At 48.1% G+C, this 15,614-nt stretch overlaps 1 protein-coding gene across 1 annotated transcript; it reads right to left on the bottom strand.

Annotated features, from left to right (window-relative positions):
* Nucleotides 1–319: 319 nt before the first annotated feature.
* On the bottom strand, nucleotides 320–6,087 carry LOC131761706 (Golgi-associated RAB2 interactor protein 4-like). Its single transcript, XM_059072754.2, has 2 exons — nucleotides 5,629–6,087; nucleotides 320–424 (listed from the first exon to the last, which is right to left on the bottom strand). Exons 1-2 carry the CDS (start codon nucleotides 6,085–6,087, stop codon nucleotides 320–322), a joined length of 564 nt encoding a protein of 187 aa, XP_058928737.2.
* Nucleotides 6,088–15,614: the final 9,527 nt, after the last annotated feature.

A 15,614-nucleotide genomic window follows, 5' to 3' on the forward strand; every position in this document is an offset into this window, starting at 1 on the left:
GCCGTGGGCCTCCCTCCCTCCTGGGCCCTTCCTCCCTCGTGGTCCTCCCTAACTGCCCCTCACCCTCTCCTTCCCTCCCTCCTGACTCAGGTCTCCATCTTCTGCCCCTCCCAGGTCCTGGCTCTGTCCAGCAGCTCCAGAAAGGCCAGCGCAGTGGGGGACGTGGTCAACCTGGTGTCTGTGGATGTGCAGCGGCTGACTGAGAGCATCACCTACCTCAACGGGCTGTGGCTGCCGCTCATCTGGATCATCATCTGCTTTCTCTACCTCTGGCAGGTGTTCTGGGGCAGAGAGAGCTGGGATTTGAGTTGAATCTTCCTCACCCCCCCTCCCCCTCCTCCTCCTCCTCCTCCCCCTCCTCCTCCTCCTCCTCCTTCCTCTCCTCCACCCACTCCTCCTCCTCAATCCTATCTCCATCTGCACACTGCGGGCTGATGTAATGGGCAAAGTCTTAGAGGAGGATGACCTTCACTTCACCTTGGGCTGGATGCTCACCTCTCAGGGCCTCAGTTTCCTCATCTGTATGATGATGATGGTGATGACATTGGCACTTTTTGGGTGTGATATCGGGGTAACAAGTGAGCAGATTAGGCATGTTTTGAAGTTACCAGTAATGGTAGGGCACCATCACCACCACCACTACCAACAACAAAAAAAAGGGAAAGAAAATTTAGGGGAAAGAATTTACTACTTGGTTTTCAAAAAGCATTAAGTAGCCAACCAGGCCAAAAAAAAAAATCAGAACTTTTTCTAACTTTCTTATATCTGTTTTGTGGTGCAGGATTTTCTTTTTTCTTTTTAATTAAAATCACAGACTTTGTAGTGGGACTGCCTGGGTTCGAAACCTGCTTTCAGCACTTGCTAGTTGTAAAACCTTCCAGTAAGTAACTTAGCCTCTCCGTGCGTCATTTCCTCATTGGCAAAGTGAGGACTGTAATTAACCGAAGTGCCCCAGCCCTTGAGTTGCTGAGGAATTAAATGAGCTAATACCTGTGAAGCACTTAGATAGCATCTGGGACACAGCTATACCCTATAGGTGTTTAATTGTCTTGTTGGTTATGCATGGGGGTGGGGCAGTTCATTTGAAGATCTTCTTCAGCTCTGCTCCATGAGGGCTGGTTCCAGGCTCACAGACTTTTCTGTAAAGGAGCAGATTGTAGATATTTTAGACGTTAGGGGCCATAGGGTCTCTCTCAAAACTATTTAACTCTTCCCTTCTAGTGCACAAGCAGCCACAGGCAATACTAATCAAACAGGCCTGGTGGTGTTCCAATAAAATTGCTTATGGACACTGAAGTTTGAATTTCATGTAATTTACACATATCATGAAATCATCTTCGTTTGATTTTCTTCAATCATTTTAAAATGTAAGAACGATAAACAATCTTTGTATGGCTTGAGGTCGGCATGTAAACAGGTGGAGAGATCTGGCCCATGTGCTGTGTTTCACAGGCCCCTGGGTGAGTGTATCAACGGCATATTGATTGTGAGTGAGTGTGGAATGCTCCAGAATACCAGCTGTGTGTTATCATCATTATTGTACCTCTGCTACTGCCAGTGTCCCCACAATAAGGGCTTGGGGCCTGGACACTTTTGGACTTGCTACCTTGCAGTCTAGGACCTAGCATACAGAGGGTGCTCAGCAAGTGCATAACTGTTGGCTGTTATTATTAGAGAGAAAGGGAGGAAGGACACTGGGGAAAATGCAGGGCAGTTAAACAGGCCGACCCGTGACTCAAGTGAAACTGCAGACAACACACCCATCACTTTCCCTGACTCTTGGCAGGTGGTCCTAACATCAGAAAGTCACCATGAGACCCTGGTAAAGGGGGAGCGGTAGGAATTGGGGTTGCTACCGTTAACATTTGTAGCATTTTTGCCAGAGAGAGTGTATTTAACCTTCTGTTCACATTCCTTTGACTATTCTCCCAGCCCCAGCTGTAGGCAGGTGTTTGCCTTCTGGGCACCTCTCCATTTGGCCACTGGGGGGCGCAGTTGCGGCATAAATGAAACACTGGCTTGCTAGGGTGTCAAGATTAGAAACTAAACATTCTTAGGGGCTGAGAGCTGAAAATGAGGCCCACAGACTGAAGAGGGGGGTGGGGCTCGTCTAGAGAATGGACCCAAATGACGTCAGGAGGAATCTCACATTACAGCCACTTAAAAATCATTTACCCTACTGTCCACCTCCACATTTTCCAGATAGAGAAATGAAAGAGGGAGGGAAGATAACTGTCCCAAGTCACAGAGCTGGGGGGTAGGGCTGCCAGACAAAATACAGGATGTCCAGTTAAAGATGAATTTCAGATAAGCAGAAGAATTTTTATTATAAGTATATCCCAAACATGACATGGGATATACTTATACTAAAAACTTATTTGCTGTTTATCTGAAATGAAAATGTCACTGGGCAGGCAGTTTAATATATTTATTTGCTAAATCTGGCAACCCTTGTCAGGGGATAATCATTGATTGTATGACACCAGCACTCACTACAGGCAGACTGGGAATACCTCCATTTCCATTTAATGTGAGCAACTGCAGCTTAGGGAGGGTCAGTAACTTGCCCAAGGCCACACCAGTGTGTGTAAAGTCAGCATTTGAACCCAGATCCCGATTCCAGAGTCTGTCTTCACCGTTCTAGCCAGGCGCGGCCCATCTACGTGCGTGACCCGTCTTGACTGTGACCCTGCCCCCATTCCATTTTGTGAGGTGCATCACTCCCCCTCTCTCCCATCCCTAACGAAGATGGACTCCATCTTCCACAGGTATTTCCATCTGAGGAGCCCATGAGTCCTGGTCTCTATAACCTGGTAGCTGCCCTCATTGGACTCTCTGACACCTCCCTGCCTTAGGGCCCAAGTCTGAGCCTCCCCCCACCCCCGTAACTACAGCTGGGCTTCTGGAATTGTCTCGTGACATCCTGCCCTTTGTCTCCAGCTTCTAGGACCCTCAGCCCTCACCGCCATCGCTATCGTCCTGAGCCTTCTCCCTCTGAATTTCTTAATCACCAAGAAGAGGAACCACCATCAGATTTGGTATGGAGAAACCCTTCTGAGTAGGGCATTCCAAAATTTAATTAGTGGCTGCAGGAGGACTGGACGTTGGGTGTTCCAGGAGTGAAGGCTGGAATCCCAGGTGGGAGCGTGTTTATGGCTGCAGCGCCGGTCATGCCAGAGGCTAGAGGTAGAAGCCAGGGAGCCAGACGCAGCTCAGGGGTGGTCTGGATGCTCTCGAGAGAAGGCCAGCTAAGAGCTGTGAGCTCACTGAAGTCCGATAACCGGCTCCCAGCCCCCACCCCTCCCTCCGCTCAGTCTAGTAAAATTGATGCTCATCTCTGTAGTTTTGGAACATGATGGTAAGAATGCTGGTGCCTCGGGTTCTTGTGCCGGTCCTATCTCAGGCTTGTTTGCTTGCCTCCTTCCCGTGCCCCGGACAGGGCTTTGCGTAAAGAAGTGGGCTGGTGGATGACTGTTCTGCAAAGATCCCATGTGCGACTGGAGCAGGTTACCTTCTCTGAGCCTCAGTGTTCTTACCTGGAAAGTAGGCATATCGTTCCTTCTTTTCCTAATAACCAAACCAGCGTTCTTGTACTTTACCTTAAATAAATGTAATTTAAAGATGCCAAGCCTTTCTGACATCACTTTTGTGCATAAAGAAAAGTGAAAAAAAGAGAAAGGCATTGGCAATAACTCCATCACAACTGCCACGGTGACCTTGCTGATTTCAGAGTTAGTAAAATGTGAAAAATACACCACTTGTGTACCTACCATCTTGCCTAAGAGATGGAGCAATTCCCAGCAGCACTAACAGCCTTGTGTCAACCTCCTTGACCTAGCCTTTCCACCCTAGAGAAAACTGTCCCGAATTTTGTGTTTACTCTTCCCTCACGTTTAGCTACAGTTGTTTTTAAAACATGTACCCTATGCAATACATTGTTTGAGCTTGTTTCAGAATGGTTCCGTGAGTGGAATTGTATCCCATTCTTTTGATGTTTTTAAAAATCAGGAGAAGTTGATCTATGCTAATGTGTGTAGCTCATTTATTTTTCACTATTGAATATTGCACTCACTTCATATTCTGCTGTATTAATTCTGTTGATGGAAATTTGGGCTGTTTCCTGTGTTTTGCTGTTAAGTTATTTTTGCTATACACATTCTCACAGTTGTTCCTTAGAACATGTGTGTTTCTCCAGGGTATATACCTGGGAAGGGAACAGCTAAGTCTAGGTGAGAGTGCTTGCTGTTCTGATTGCTAGCCACTACTGCTGCCCTTATTTCTGTCCACTGAATAGCCCGAGGGGACATGAGTCCCTGTTCTTGCTTTGTTTACAGGCCTTCAGAGGGAATAAGCGTTTATAAAAAACAATACGGGCATAGTGAAGGAGAGCTTCCCAGGCCATAGTCTGACTTTCCACCATGGCTGGGGGGGAGGGGGAGGGCAAAGCCAGAAAGGAGTGGAGGCCAGATGGAGCACCGCTGTTGGCGCTGAGCATGTGTGTGAGGTGGGGCTGCGCTTGACTGGACACTGGGTCTCAGACTGTGGCGCAGCTGACCTCCCAGAATCCACTGTGAGGCTCCGTCTGGGCTTCGGGACCTAGAAAGTCAGACAGAACACGGCATGCATTCTCAGATTTTTATTTCAATTTCCGTAGGAAGCTGCAATGGGCTCTCGAGGGGTATTTCCCTGAGCCCTGGTTCCCTTTGCAGCTCCCAGCTCTAGGTCCTTCAACGGTCGCTGGCTCCATGGTCTCAGATGTCACACCACCAGTGATTTCCAGGCCCTGGCCACTCTCTGCTGTCTCTGTGATGGCCTCCATTCGGGTCCCTTCCACTGCCTTCGGCGGGATGCTCACATATTCATCGCGTGATGAGGCCACACTGTCTTTGTCGTAAGCTTGGCTCTGACATTCCTGAAGAAAGAGCCAATCCTGCTGAGTCTCTTGGTGATGGAACCTGAACTTGCTGTAGGTAAGCTCCTGCCCGATTTGTGCGAGGTCCTGGACTCGTTGGTGATGGGAGCACGGCTGATGGCTTTGTGAGCAGTGCCCTGCTTGTTGTCCCCCGGGCTGCCGTGGCCTTTCTCCTTTTGGTCGTCTCTAGTGGCTCTCCGGCTGCCTGAGCCCGGGCCGGCTGCTTTTTGGATGGTCTTGTTCCCCGCAGTGCCCCCAGTGGCTGTGTTGGTTTTACTTGCTCCTGGACCCTTGCTGGCTGTGGCTGCTATGGCCGTGCTCTGCTCTTCGGGGGCAGGAGACTGGATCTCTGCCACGCTCAAGGCACCCGCTGCGGTGCCGCCTGCCACCCCTGCTGTCTCCACCTTTGTCGTTGCCCGCGATGCTGACTCTTTGTCAAGCACTGTAGGTTTTGCTTTGGCAGTGGCCACATCGGACATGGTATCGGGCTTGTGGGAGTCCAGTTGGATCCCCTCCCCGCCAGCAAAAGCTGCAGACCCGACCGCGGCCACCTCAGAGGGCGTGTGGAGGCTCCTGATGCTCACCTGGTCCTCATCCCACTCTCCTTGGAAATCCTCCACTGCCGGGCTCCTCCCGTCCTCCTCCTCCTCCTCGAACAGAGTCCTGCAGATCATGTCCCCGGCTGGAACAGCGTAGGTGCGGCTGTGACCGTCCACTGGTGGTCGCAGGAGGTAAATCAGCTCTTCCCAGTAGGCGAAGAGGTCTTCCTGCGCGTCCAGAGGGGCACACAGCTGCAGGTAGAAGGAGCGGCCAGTGGCAAACTTCACGCGCAGCTGTCGTTTGTCACGATTGTGCGTGGAGATCCTCACAAACTTCAAGGGAAGGAGCCTGGTGAGCTCTAAGGTCTTGGCAACCTTGTGGCTCTTCCCCTTGGTGGGCTGGCTGTGCTCAGCGTGCTGTTCACAGCCGGTGGCCCGTCGGGCCAGCAGCATGATGTCTGGGAGTGGGAGGACGGGGCTGGTGGATGCGATGCCCACGGTCACCGTGCAGTCACAGTTGTGCACGTCAATCACGTGTCCCCTCTTCGTGATCTGGATAAAGTCGCTCTCGAATATCGGCGCGTACTTGAATATGTCGTATTCGCCATTGTGCAGTTGCTGCTGCAGCTCACCCATGGTGCTTTTGAACAGGCCCAGCCGGTGCTGCTCTGGGCCGTGTGATACGGGAGCAGAGAGTCCCCACTCATGGCTGTCTTCGATCACTGCCAGGCTGCGTGGTTAAGGCGGGCCCCTGGCTCTTCCCTCCCTCGGCCTAATGGGCCGAAGAGCAGAGCGAGCTGCGGTGCTCCTGCGTCACGCAGGCGGCCTTATGGCAGGTCTTCCAAGCCCAGCCCACAGGCCCCCACCTTTGCCTCAGGGTCTCCCAGAGGCAGGGGTGTGGGTAGGGGCACCGATGGTCACAGCGGGGACTCTGTAGGGCGGCTGGACCCCAGGCTGAATCTCTTTAAGTGTGTAGAGAGGTATGGTAGGCTCCCCCTCGGCCTCAGCTCACTTCCGCTTCTGGGTTTTTATCTCCCCAAGCGGCTGTGAACGTCAGTCCTAGTGAGAGAAGTAACCACTTTCTCGGCCTAAGGCCCTGGCACAGCCTATTTATCCTCTGATGCCCTTTGTGACCTATCACTGTCACATAGCCCTTTGCCTCATCCCCCAGCTGCCCCGCCCCGCCCGCCCAGTGCAGGGCCCCCATCCTCTCCCAAACGCGCCATTGCCCCCACGGAGGACAGGCCCATCCTGCCAGCGACTGAGGTGGCTACTAGAATAAAAATGTCTTCAACTGGGAAAATTTTGTGTGGGTCCTTTTTCTTTTCCTCCCCCAGATTTAGCTACTGGATGAAATCTATAGGAATGTATGATGATGGGCTAAATTTGAACCATTTAAGCCCATGGTTTAATTGTATCGAATAACGTAGAGCTGGCGGAGGCGATCCTTAGTCTGTCCTTTCATAAAATCTCAGTAAACGTCGATGGTGATTATTAATAATAACATTAAAAATTGGTAGAAGGAGGCAAGAAAAGATAGAGACAGACAGAAGACTACATTAACTATTTAGGGGTTCTGGCTGCTAAGATCAGGAAAGGAACCTCAGATCCAGAACTGCCCTCCAAGCCCAGAAACCGTGAGGTCTCACCAAAGATTTCTCTTCTTGTTTTTTTTTTGTTTTTTTTTTCCACTGCGTTGGGGCTTTGTTGGTGCACGAAGGCTTTTTCTAGTTGCGGCAAGCGGGGGCTACCCTTCGTTGTGGTGTGCAGGCTTCTCATTGTGGTGGCTTCTCTTGTGGGAGAGCACGGGCTCTAGGTGTGCATGCTTCAGTAGTTGCAGCACGCGGGTTCTAGGGTAGGTGGGCTTCAGTCATTGTGGCGCGTGGGCTCAGTAGTTGTGGCTCCTGGGCTCTAGAGCGCAGGCTCAGTAGGTGTGGTGCACGGGCTGAGTTGCTCCACGGCGTGTGGGATCTTCCCCGACCAGGGATCGAACCCCATGTCCCCTGCATTGGCGGGTGGGTTCTTAATCACTGTGCCACCAGGGAAGTCCTCACCAGAGATTTCTATGAGACTTCTCTCCTGGACAGTTGCACGTGCAAGCCCCTTACCTGACTGAGTGAGATGGGTTGTAGTTTTTTATGCTCAGCAAAGCCTAAGTAAATCAATGCCCACGTGGGAAGTCCTCAGTCATCTTTCAACTGCCCGTTCAAATGGTACCTCCTTTGAGGAGCCTCCCCTGAATTACCTAATCGAACCTATTCTTCCTTCCTCTGTGCTATTGTAGAATCTCATATGTGTCTCTTTTACAGCATTAATCTTATTTTATTCAGTTTTAGATTTACTGTATTATTTTTAAAATTTCATATTAATTTAGAATTATCTTGTCATTGTCTAGAAACCACAGTTGTCTTCAAATATGGTTGCATTAAATTTATAGGTCAATTTGGGGAGAATTGACATTTGATAATCTTAAACCTTCTAATCCATGCGGGTGATACTATCTAGTCTTTTATTTAAACATTTTAAATATCTCTCGGCTTATACAATGTATTATAAAAATTCACTGTAGATGTGTTGCACATCTTCCAGTAAATTTATCCCTAAATATTTGATGCTTTCTGATATTATTGTCAATGGGATTTGTAAGATTGTAATTTTCCAGTTGTTCGTGCTGGTTTATTGGTTTTTGTGTGTTGATCATGTGTCCTTTCACCTTGCTAAATTCACTTACTAATTCTAGTTTTGGTGTTTTTTTGTTTGTTTTTTTTTTAGGATTTCTTGGAATTTTCTCTGTAGACAATGATGCTGCCTGTAAAGAAAGTTTTACTTTTTCCTTTCCAAACTGTGTGACTTTTATTTCATGTTCTTGCTTTATGCATTAGCTAAAGGCTCCAGCCTAGAATTGAATAGATGGGTTAAGAGCAGTTATCTTTTCATTGTTCCCTCTCTCAGGGGAAATCTTCAATCTTTCACCATAAAGTATGTTGTTAGCTGTAGTTTTATTTCAGAGTTGCCTTTTGTCAAGTTTAAGAAATTCACTTCTAGTTTTAGTTTTCTGGGCATTTTTATCGTGAAGGATTATTGGTGTTTTTCAAATGCTTTTTCTGCATCTATTGAGCTTAATACTTGATTTTTTTTTTTTTTTTTTTTCGGTACGCGGGCCTCTCACCGCTGTGGCCTCTCCTATTGCGGAGCACAGGCTCCGGACGCGCAGGCTCAGCGGCCATGGCCCACGGGCCCAGCAGCTTCGCGGCATGTGGGATCTTCCCGGACCGGGACACGAACCCGCGTCCCCTGCATCAGCAGGCGTACTCTCAACCACTGCGCCACCAGGGACGCCCTGATTACTTGATTTTTAATCCTTCATTCTGTTAATGTGGTCAAGTACACTGATTGTTGTTTAGATGCTGAGTTGGCCATTCACTCCTGGGAAACCCCATGTGGTCGTGGTGCATTATTTGAACATATTGCTGGATTCAACTGGTCAGAAGTTTGTCAAGAATTTTTGTATCTGTATTTATGAACGATGTCGGTCTGTGATGTTTTTCTTGAACTGTTTTTGCCAGAATTGATATAAAAGCTTGTTTTTAATTAAAATTTATTTTTTAATCAAACATATACATAATTTAAAATCATCAGATAGTGCTAGAAGGCTGATGGAGTAAGTAGCATTAGTTTCAACTACAGATAATTTGGAACGCCAAAGATTTGCACTTAAACAAGATATATATGTAGTCTCATTTAAAAGCAGTCTGAAAGGGAGGGAGTCAAGCTGGTATGGCAGCTCCACTGTGTCATCAGAGACCTAGGCTCATTGTCTTTTCCTGGTTATCCTTAGGGTCACTTCATATTCCAAGATGGCTGCTGGAGCCCCATTCATCAAGTCCATATTCCAGGCCATCAGCAAGAGAAAGGGGAAGGAAAGAGAAAGGTGGTCTGCCTCTCACTTTTACAGAGCCTTCCCGAAGTCCCACATGACCCTTCTAGTTATGTTTCTTTGGCCATCATTGTATCATATGACCACATCTAGTTGCAAGGAATGCAGGGAAGTGTAATCTTTTAGCTAGGTACATTGCCCAGGATTTACTGAGGAAGAAGAGGAGGATGGATACAAACATTATGCTGAGGCAAAAAGGCCAAGACACAAAAAGGGTACACACTGTATGATTCCATTTATCGGAAACTCTGGAAAAGCCAAATCTAATTTCTAGTGACATTACTGATTGCAGGTCAGGACTGAATGGGATGGGGCAAAAAGAAACTTTGGGGAATGATGGAAATGTTCTGTAACTTGATTACATGGGTGTAGGAATTTGTCAGAATTCATCCAAATGTATACTTAAAATGGGTGCGTTTTTGTGTATATACTTCAATAAAGTTAATTTTTATAAGGTTGGAAAATCTCAGCAACCATAAGAAAACTACTCTTAAAGTTTGTTCATGTCCGTCATGTCTTCATTCGTTTGCTTACCTTTGCATGACTGAAATCAGAACATACCTAATGACTTTGAATCTTGCTTTTTTCATTTAACATTACATCATAAAATTTTCCATATTGCTTCATTAATTTTCATAATCACCATTTTAAATGACTCTATAATCTTTTGGGAATTGAAAATGTAATCTATACTTACAGTAAAAAAAAAAAAACACAAACAAACTTCGGAGACCCCCTACACAGTAAGAGCTAACTCTTCCCCTGAACTCTGACCTTTAAGGCCCCTTACTTAGAAGTAGTGGACAATCCAGTTTCTAGTATGTACATTCAGAAATATTCTATGCATATAAAGACAAGATGTGAATGTCTTTCCCTCTCCTTTTAGACATAACTAAGACAATACAAGATGCTTGCTTTTGCCCATAATACAGCTTGGTTACCATCTCATGTTCATACATCAAAAGGGGCCTTGTTCTTTTTAACCACTGCATGTATTCTACAGTGTACTGAACCAATATTGATAAGCACTTAGGGTTTTCGCAGGTTTTTTTTTTCTGTTTCCCATACCACAAGGTATAATGTTGAAGTTTTGACTCAGCTATCAATTTACAGTAGATGCCACATTCCAAAGGCAGTGCTAGCCTGTATGCAAAATGTGCCACAAAAGTAGCTGAGAGCTTGTCACATGATCATTGAGACCTCTCAGCTAAGCTGAGGATATAAAAGGGTGGAGAGGGAAGAGATTGTGAAGGGATTTGGGAGGGCTTCCTCCACCCGTTAAGGTCAAGAAAGACTTTCTTCAACAGGTAACTCAAAGGGCTCAGTATATGTCCCTACAGTCAGGGGTCTGACTTCTGTCTAGGAAACACCGAGGAGGAAAGAAATACTAGAATGATCTCTTAAGGGTATAAAGTGGTGTGGCTCCTGCTGTGCTCATCCTGTGGGCTCAGGATTTTTCCAGAGAAAATTACACAAGTTTTCCCGTGCAGCAGTTGGCTCTAAGTCGGTGCCATCTACACCCCCCTCCCCCTCCCACTGGCTTCCTCTGGTCTGTCAGCTGGAGGCAAGGCCAGCTTTGACCTCTTTGCCCATGAATCACAACCTGTTTCTCTCATATGCTCAGCACAAGTCAGGGGCGGACAGGCCAGGACATCTGGATAAGGTCTGGGTCCAGTTCTCAGCCTGGCTCCTTGCCTTTGACCATTCTTCGGCCCCTAGCCCACCTACCCTGTGGGCTGGGCTGAAATAGAGACCCCGTGGGTCACTGTGCTGAGCCTGAAGGGCTTCTCTCTTCCTTCCTACCACCTGCATCAAGACAGGTGCTTCTTCGCACCCCGCTGCTGCCCTCCCGGGAGAGCCTGCTTTCTGGGCTTCTTTCCCCTCATTTGCTCCTCTTGATCTAGAGGCCAGTTGCCAAGGTCATGACATGCACACACTCCCTACGTGATCTGTCCTTGCAGTCCTTGGGTTGTTCTCTCTCTGCTCCTCCCGCCCTCAACTCTGCCCAAGGCTGGCTGTCCCCAGAACAAGGCATACGCTCAGAGAAGACGAGCCCCTGTTAGCATCCTTGGGAGCAAAGCAAAATTCTGCAAGGAAAGTCACTGCCCATGAAGATAATATCCAACAAGGTGCTTCTCAAACTTTAATTTGCATTGGAAGCATCAGAGGATCTTGCTGAACCGCAGACCCTGACCCAGGATATCTGGATGATGAAAGTGTGCATCTCTAACAAGCTCCCACGTGATGCCAGTGCTGCTAGTCTGTGGACCAAACTTTGAGTGGCAAAGACTTAGGACATTCCAAAGCCAAAGTGACTTTTAAAAAGTCATTCTTTGGGGTCATCTCATAGGTAGAGAGAGCAAACAGAATTAAAAATAAATTACTGGGACTGCCCTGGTGGTCCAGTGGTTGAGAATCCGCCTTCCAATGCAGGGGACGCAGGTTTGATCCCTGATTTGGGAACTAAAGATCCCACGTGCCGCGGGGCGACTAAGCCCGCACGCCACAACTAGTGAGACCGCGTGTTGCAACTACAGGGCCCATGTGCTCTGGAGCCCGCACACCATAACTAGAGAGAAGTCCACACGCCGTAACCAAAGATCCCGTGTGCTGCAACTAAGACCCGATGCAGCCAAAAATACATAAATAAGTAAATAAATATTTTTAAAAGATACATCCTCAAAAATAAATAAAATTAAAAATAAATTATTTAAATATTGTAAAGCACAAGGGCTTTTATTTCTTTCAAGGATACGTATTATCATGGAGTGGAGTGACAGAGGGCTAAAAAAGAGGGTCCTGTGACTCTGCCGCAACAAAGAGGGAAGCACTAAGATTCACAGGTCTGTTTTCCTGCTACATGTGAGGGCTTCGAAACAGCTTGAAAATGCCTGATTCTCACCCATAGACCAGGGTGCTATGACGGATTCTCTTATCCATTTTTTTTTTCTTGGCCATTTTTAGGGCGTTTTCTAACCCTCCTTGAGTGTGTTCTTATCTATGCATTGAACAAATGAACAAAGAATTGGATTAGTTTGCTAAGAAATTAGTTTCCTCACTGTACAAAAGTAAACTCTGGTCCCATCACTACGTTGTCACAAAGTCTGTGCACTGTTCAAGTTAATGATGCTTTCCCCAAACCTAAGCCAGGCTCACGCCTGTTTCCTTCTATCGCCGCTGCTTGCCCATGGGTTGCTCGGGGTTACATGAATGTGTTTTCCTGAGCAAGGCTGGGCAGTCACTGTTGCTGTCCTGCAAGGACAGCCAGAAACAGCTCTTCTGTGATCACCTCTCCCCGCCTGTGCCGGGTCGGGGTGGGGATGCAGGAGGATTGGCAGGGAAGCTAAGAGGCTGCTTTGAGAGGCTGCCAAGTAAAGTGCTGCACGGTTATCTCTGAGTCATCAGGGCAGGGACGAGCTTGGAGGAGTGGGGTTTTCCTGCCAGTATTGTGGTGTCTCTGGGTATGAGCAGATGCAATTGGCTGTGTGGACTGGCAACCAGCCCCGTGGCTACTGCCTCATTTGCATCATGATTTACATGGTTGGGTCTTAGACACTCATGGGTCGGCGTTTTTCTGAAAGGTTTAGACAGACACATGCTTTATGCCTATCTAGGCAAGTGAAGAGTTCTTTGGAGTGATGAGCAGATTTTTGGCTGTTTCTTAATTTGTGCATTTCTACCAGTGGTGCCAGCTGCTAATGCAGTGATAGCTGCATTAGAAGCTGGAGCATCTCACTAGGGTCCACCTTATGAAAAGCTTCACGTGGGGCCCTTGGCGTTGGAGAGGAGAGGCCATAAGGAGAACTGGTAAATACAGCCCTGGTTTTTGAGGAACTGACAGTCTGAGGCAGGAGGAGAAGCAAAGAAAGATCCTGAGAAATCATGAAGGAACTTCTGTGCAAATGGGTTTAGGAAGCACAAGGGCACGGGGCGGTGACCGTGGAGAGAGCAGAGGTGCTGCAGCCCTAGGGGACGGGGGGAAGCAGAGGGGAATTCGCTGTGTCCTCTAGGGAGTTACATAACCTCTCTAGGCTTTAATTCCCACCCCCATCCCCACATCCCACAGCGAAATCCCACAGCAACTGCCAGCTCAGTTGCTTGGAGGATTAAATGACAGAATGCATATAAGATGTCTGGAGCAGCACCTGCTGTCAGTGGCATCTGTCACAATTATTATTGTCAATAGGATGGAACCGCGGACCAACCATGATGCTGTCTTTCACATTTAGCCTTCCACTGTGAGGAAGGCCTGCCCTGAGCTCCCTCACTCCCTCAAACCTTGGGTTTTCCTTGGAATCGACAGCACCAGTGAATGGCTGGACAGAGGGCAAAGTGCCATCTGTGGCCACCAAACAGGATAGAACAGAATGAGGCTGAGAGGTCCACTTGAGGGTAAACGTCAGAAGTGCAACCTCAGGGACAGAGAGCATCACTCACTTTCTACCCCCAGCCAGCTGGCTGGAACGGGTTGGCGGACTGAGAGGTTGCATGATGAGTAGTTACGAGCATAGGGCCAAACCGGGTTCAAATCTCAGCACTGTCACCATTCATATCCCCTTGGGAAAGTGACCTTAACCTCGCTGCATCTCTGTTCCTTGATCTGTCAGATGGAAATAATCATAGTGTTGTTGTGAGAATCAGAGAAGTTAACACATACAAAGGGGTCAGAACAGTGTCTGGCATGGAGTCAACACACTATTCTTTAAAAAAAAATAAAAAATTATTTATTTATTTTGGCTGCACCGCGTCGGTATCTTTGTTGTGGCACGCGGGATCTTTAGTTGCGGCACGTGGACTTTTAGCTGCAGCACGCATGTGGGATCCAGTTCCCCGACCGGGGATCGAACCACGGCCCCCTGCATTGGGAGCGCGGAATCTTACCCACTGGATCACCGGGGAAGTCCCTGCTATTCTTATTTAGCAGAGATCCTTGGGTATGACGTTCTGGGTTTTGTCCCTCTGCGATAATTTTTGGGGAGGTGGCTGGCCTGTGTATGGTAGTGTGAGGGGGGGCTGTGGCGGCAGAGGACTGAAGACACCCAGGTGGGCAGGCAGAGCCCTGCCTTTGCCCTGGTCTGTGGGTTGTCAGGGAAGGGGAGGATAAGGCTGCTTGCCAGGAGGGAGGAGGATGTGCTTGTCCAGGGTCTTAAAGTTCCTTTAAAGGACTCTAACGAATTTTCTAGGAACATCCATGAGGAGCTCGGGGCCCTGCCCAAGGTGTCATCTCCTCTTGCAGGTGGAGAATGGCTGTGTCTCCATGACCCTTCTGGGGCACCATGCCCACCAGCTGCAGCCTCTGCTTCCCAACCCGCCAGCAGCCCCTCAGCCCAGGCACTGGTGCCTAAACCTTACCCTGGCAACATCTGACTTTTCCCACCACTACTTTCCCCTTTCGTGTTCCTTCTTTACTGAAACAAAACAAACAAACAAACAAGCAAAAAACCCTTGTTGTGTCATATCTAGTCTTGTAAGTCACTTTAGGTTGCTCTTGGAATAGGCAGAGTATAAATAAATAAACTTGTTCCTGGAGTTCTCGTTTACCTTTCTTCAAGTTTTTACAGCAGTGATTTTCAAACATTTTTTTCAGAGAAATACCCCCCCCCTCCGCTTTTTTTTTTTTTTTTTTTTTTTGATGTGGACCTTTTTCTTAAAGAAGATGTTGGGTGTAGGAGTTTATTAATTTATTTTATTTATTTTTGCTGTGTTGGGTCTTCGTTTCTGTGCGAGGGCTTTCTCTAGTTTGGCAAGCGGGGGCCACTCTTCATCGCGGTGCGCGGTCCTCTCACTATCGCGGCCTCTCCTGTTGCGGAGCACAGGCTCCAGACGCGCAGGCTCAGTAATTGTGGCTCATGGGCCCAGCCGCTCCGCGGCATGCGGGATCCTCCCAGACCGGGGCTCGAACCCGTGTCCCCTGCATTAGCAGGCGATTCTCAACCACTGCGCCATCAGGGAAACCCGATGTGGGCCGTTTTTAAAGTCTTTATTGAATCTGTGACAATATTGCTTCTGCTTTATGTTTTGGTTTTTTGGCCATGACGCATGTGGGATCTTAGCTCCCCGACCAGGGATCAAACCCACACGCCCTGCACTGGAAGGCAAAGTCTTAACCACTGCACTGCCAGGGAAGTTCCGAGAAATCCTTTAAAAAAAATTTTTGTTTAAATTTTTGGCTGCATTGAGGCTTCACTGCTGCTCACGGGCTTTCTCTAGTTGCGGCGAGCGGGGG

Source organism: Kogia breviceps, chromosome 1, assembly GCF_026419965.1.
Source record: "Kogia breviceps isolate mKogBre1 chromosome 1, mKogBre1 haplotype 1, whole genome shotgun sequence".
In the NCBI taxonomy this organism is placed as follows: domain Eukaryota; kingdom Metazoa; phylum Chordata; class Mammalia; order Artiodactyla; family Physeteridae; genus Kogia; species Kogia breviceps.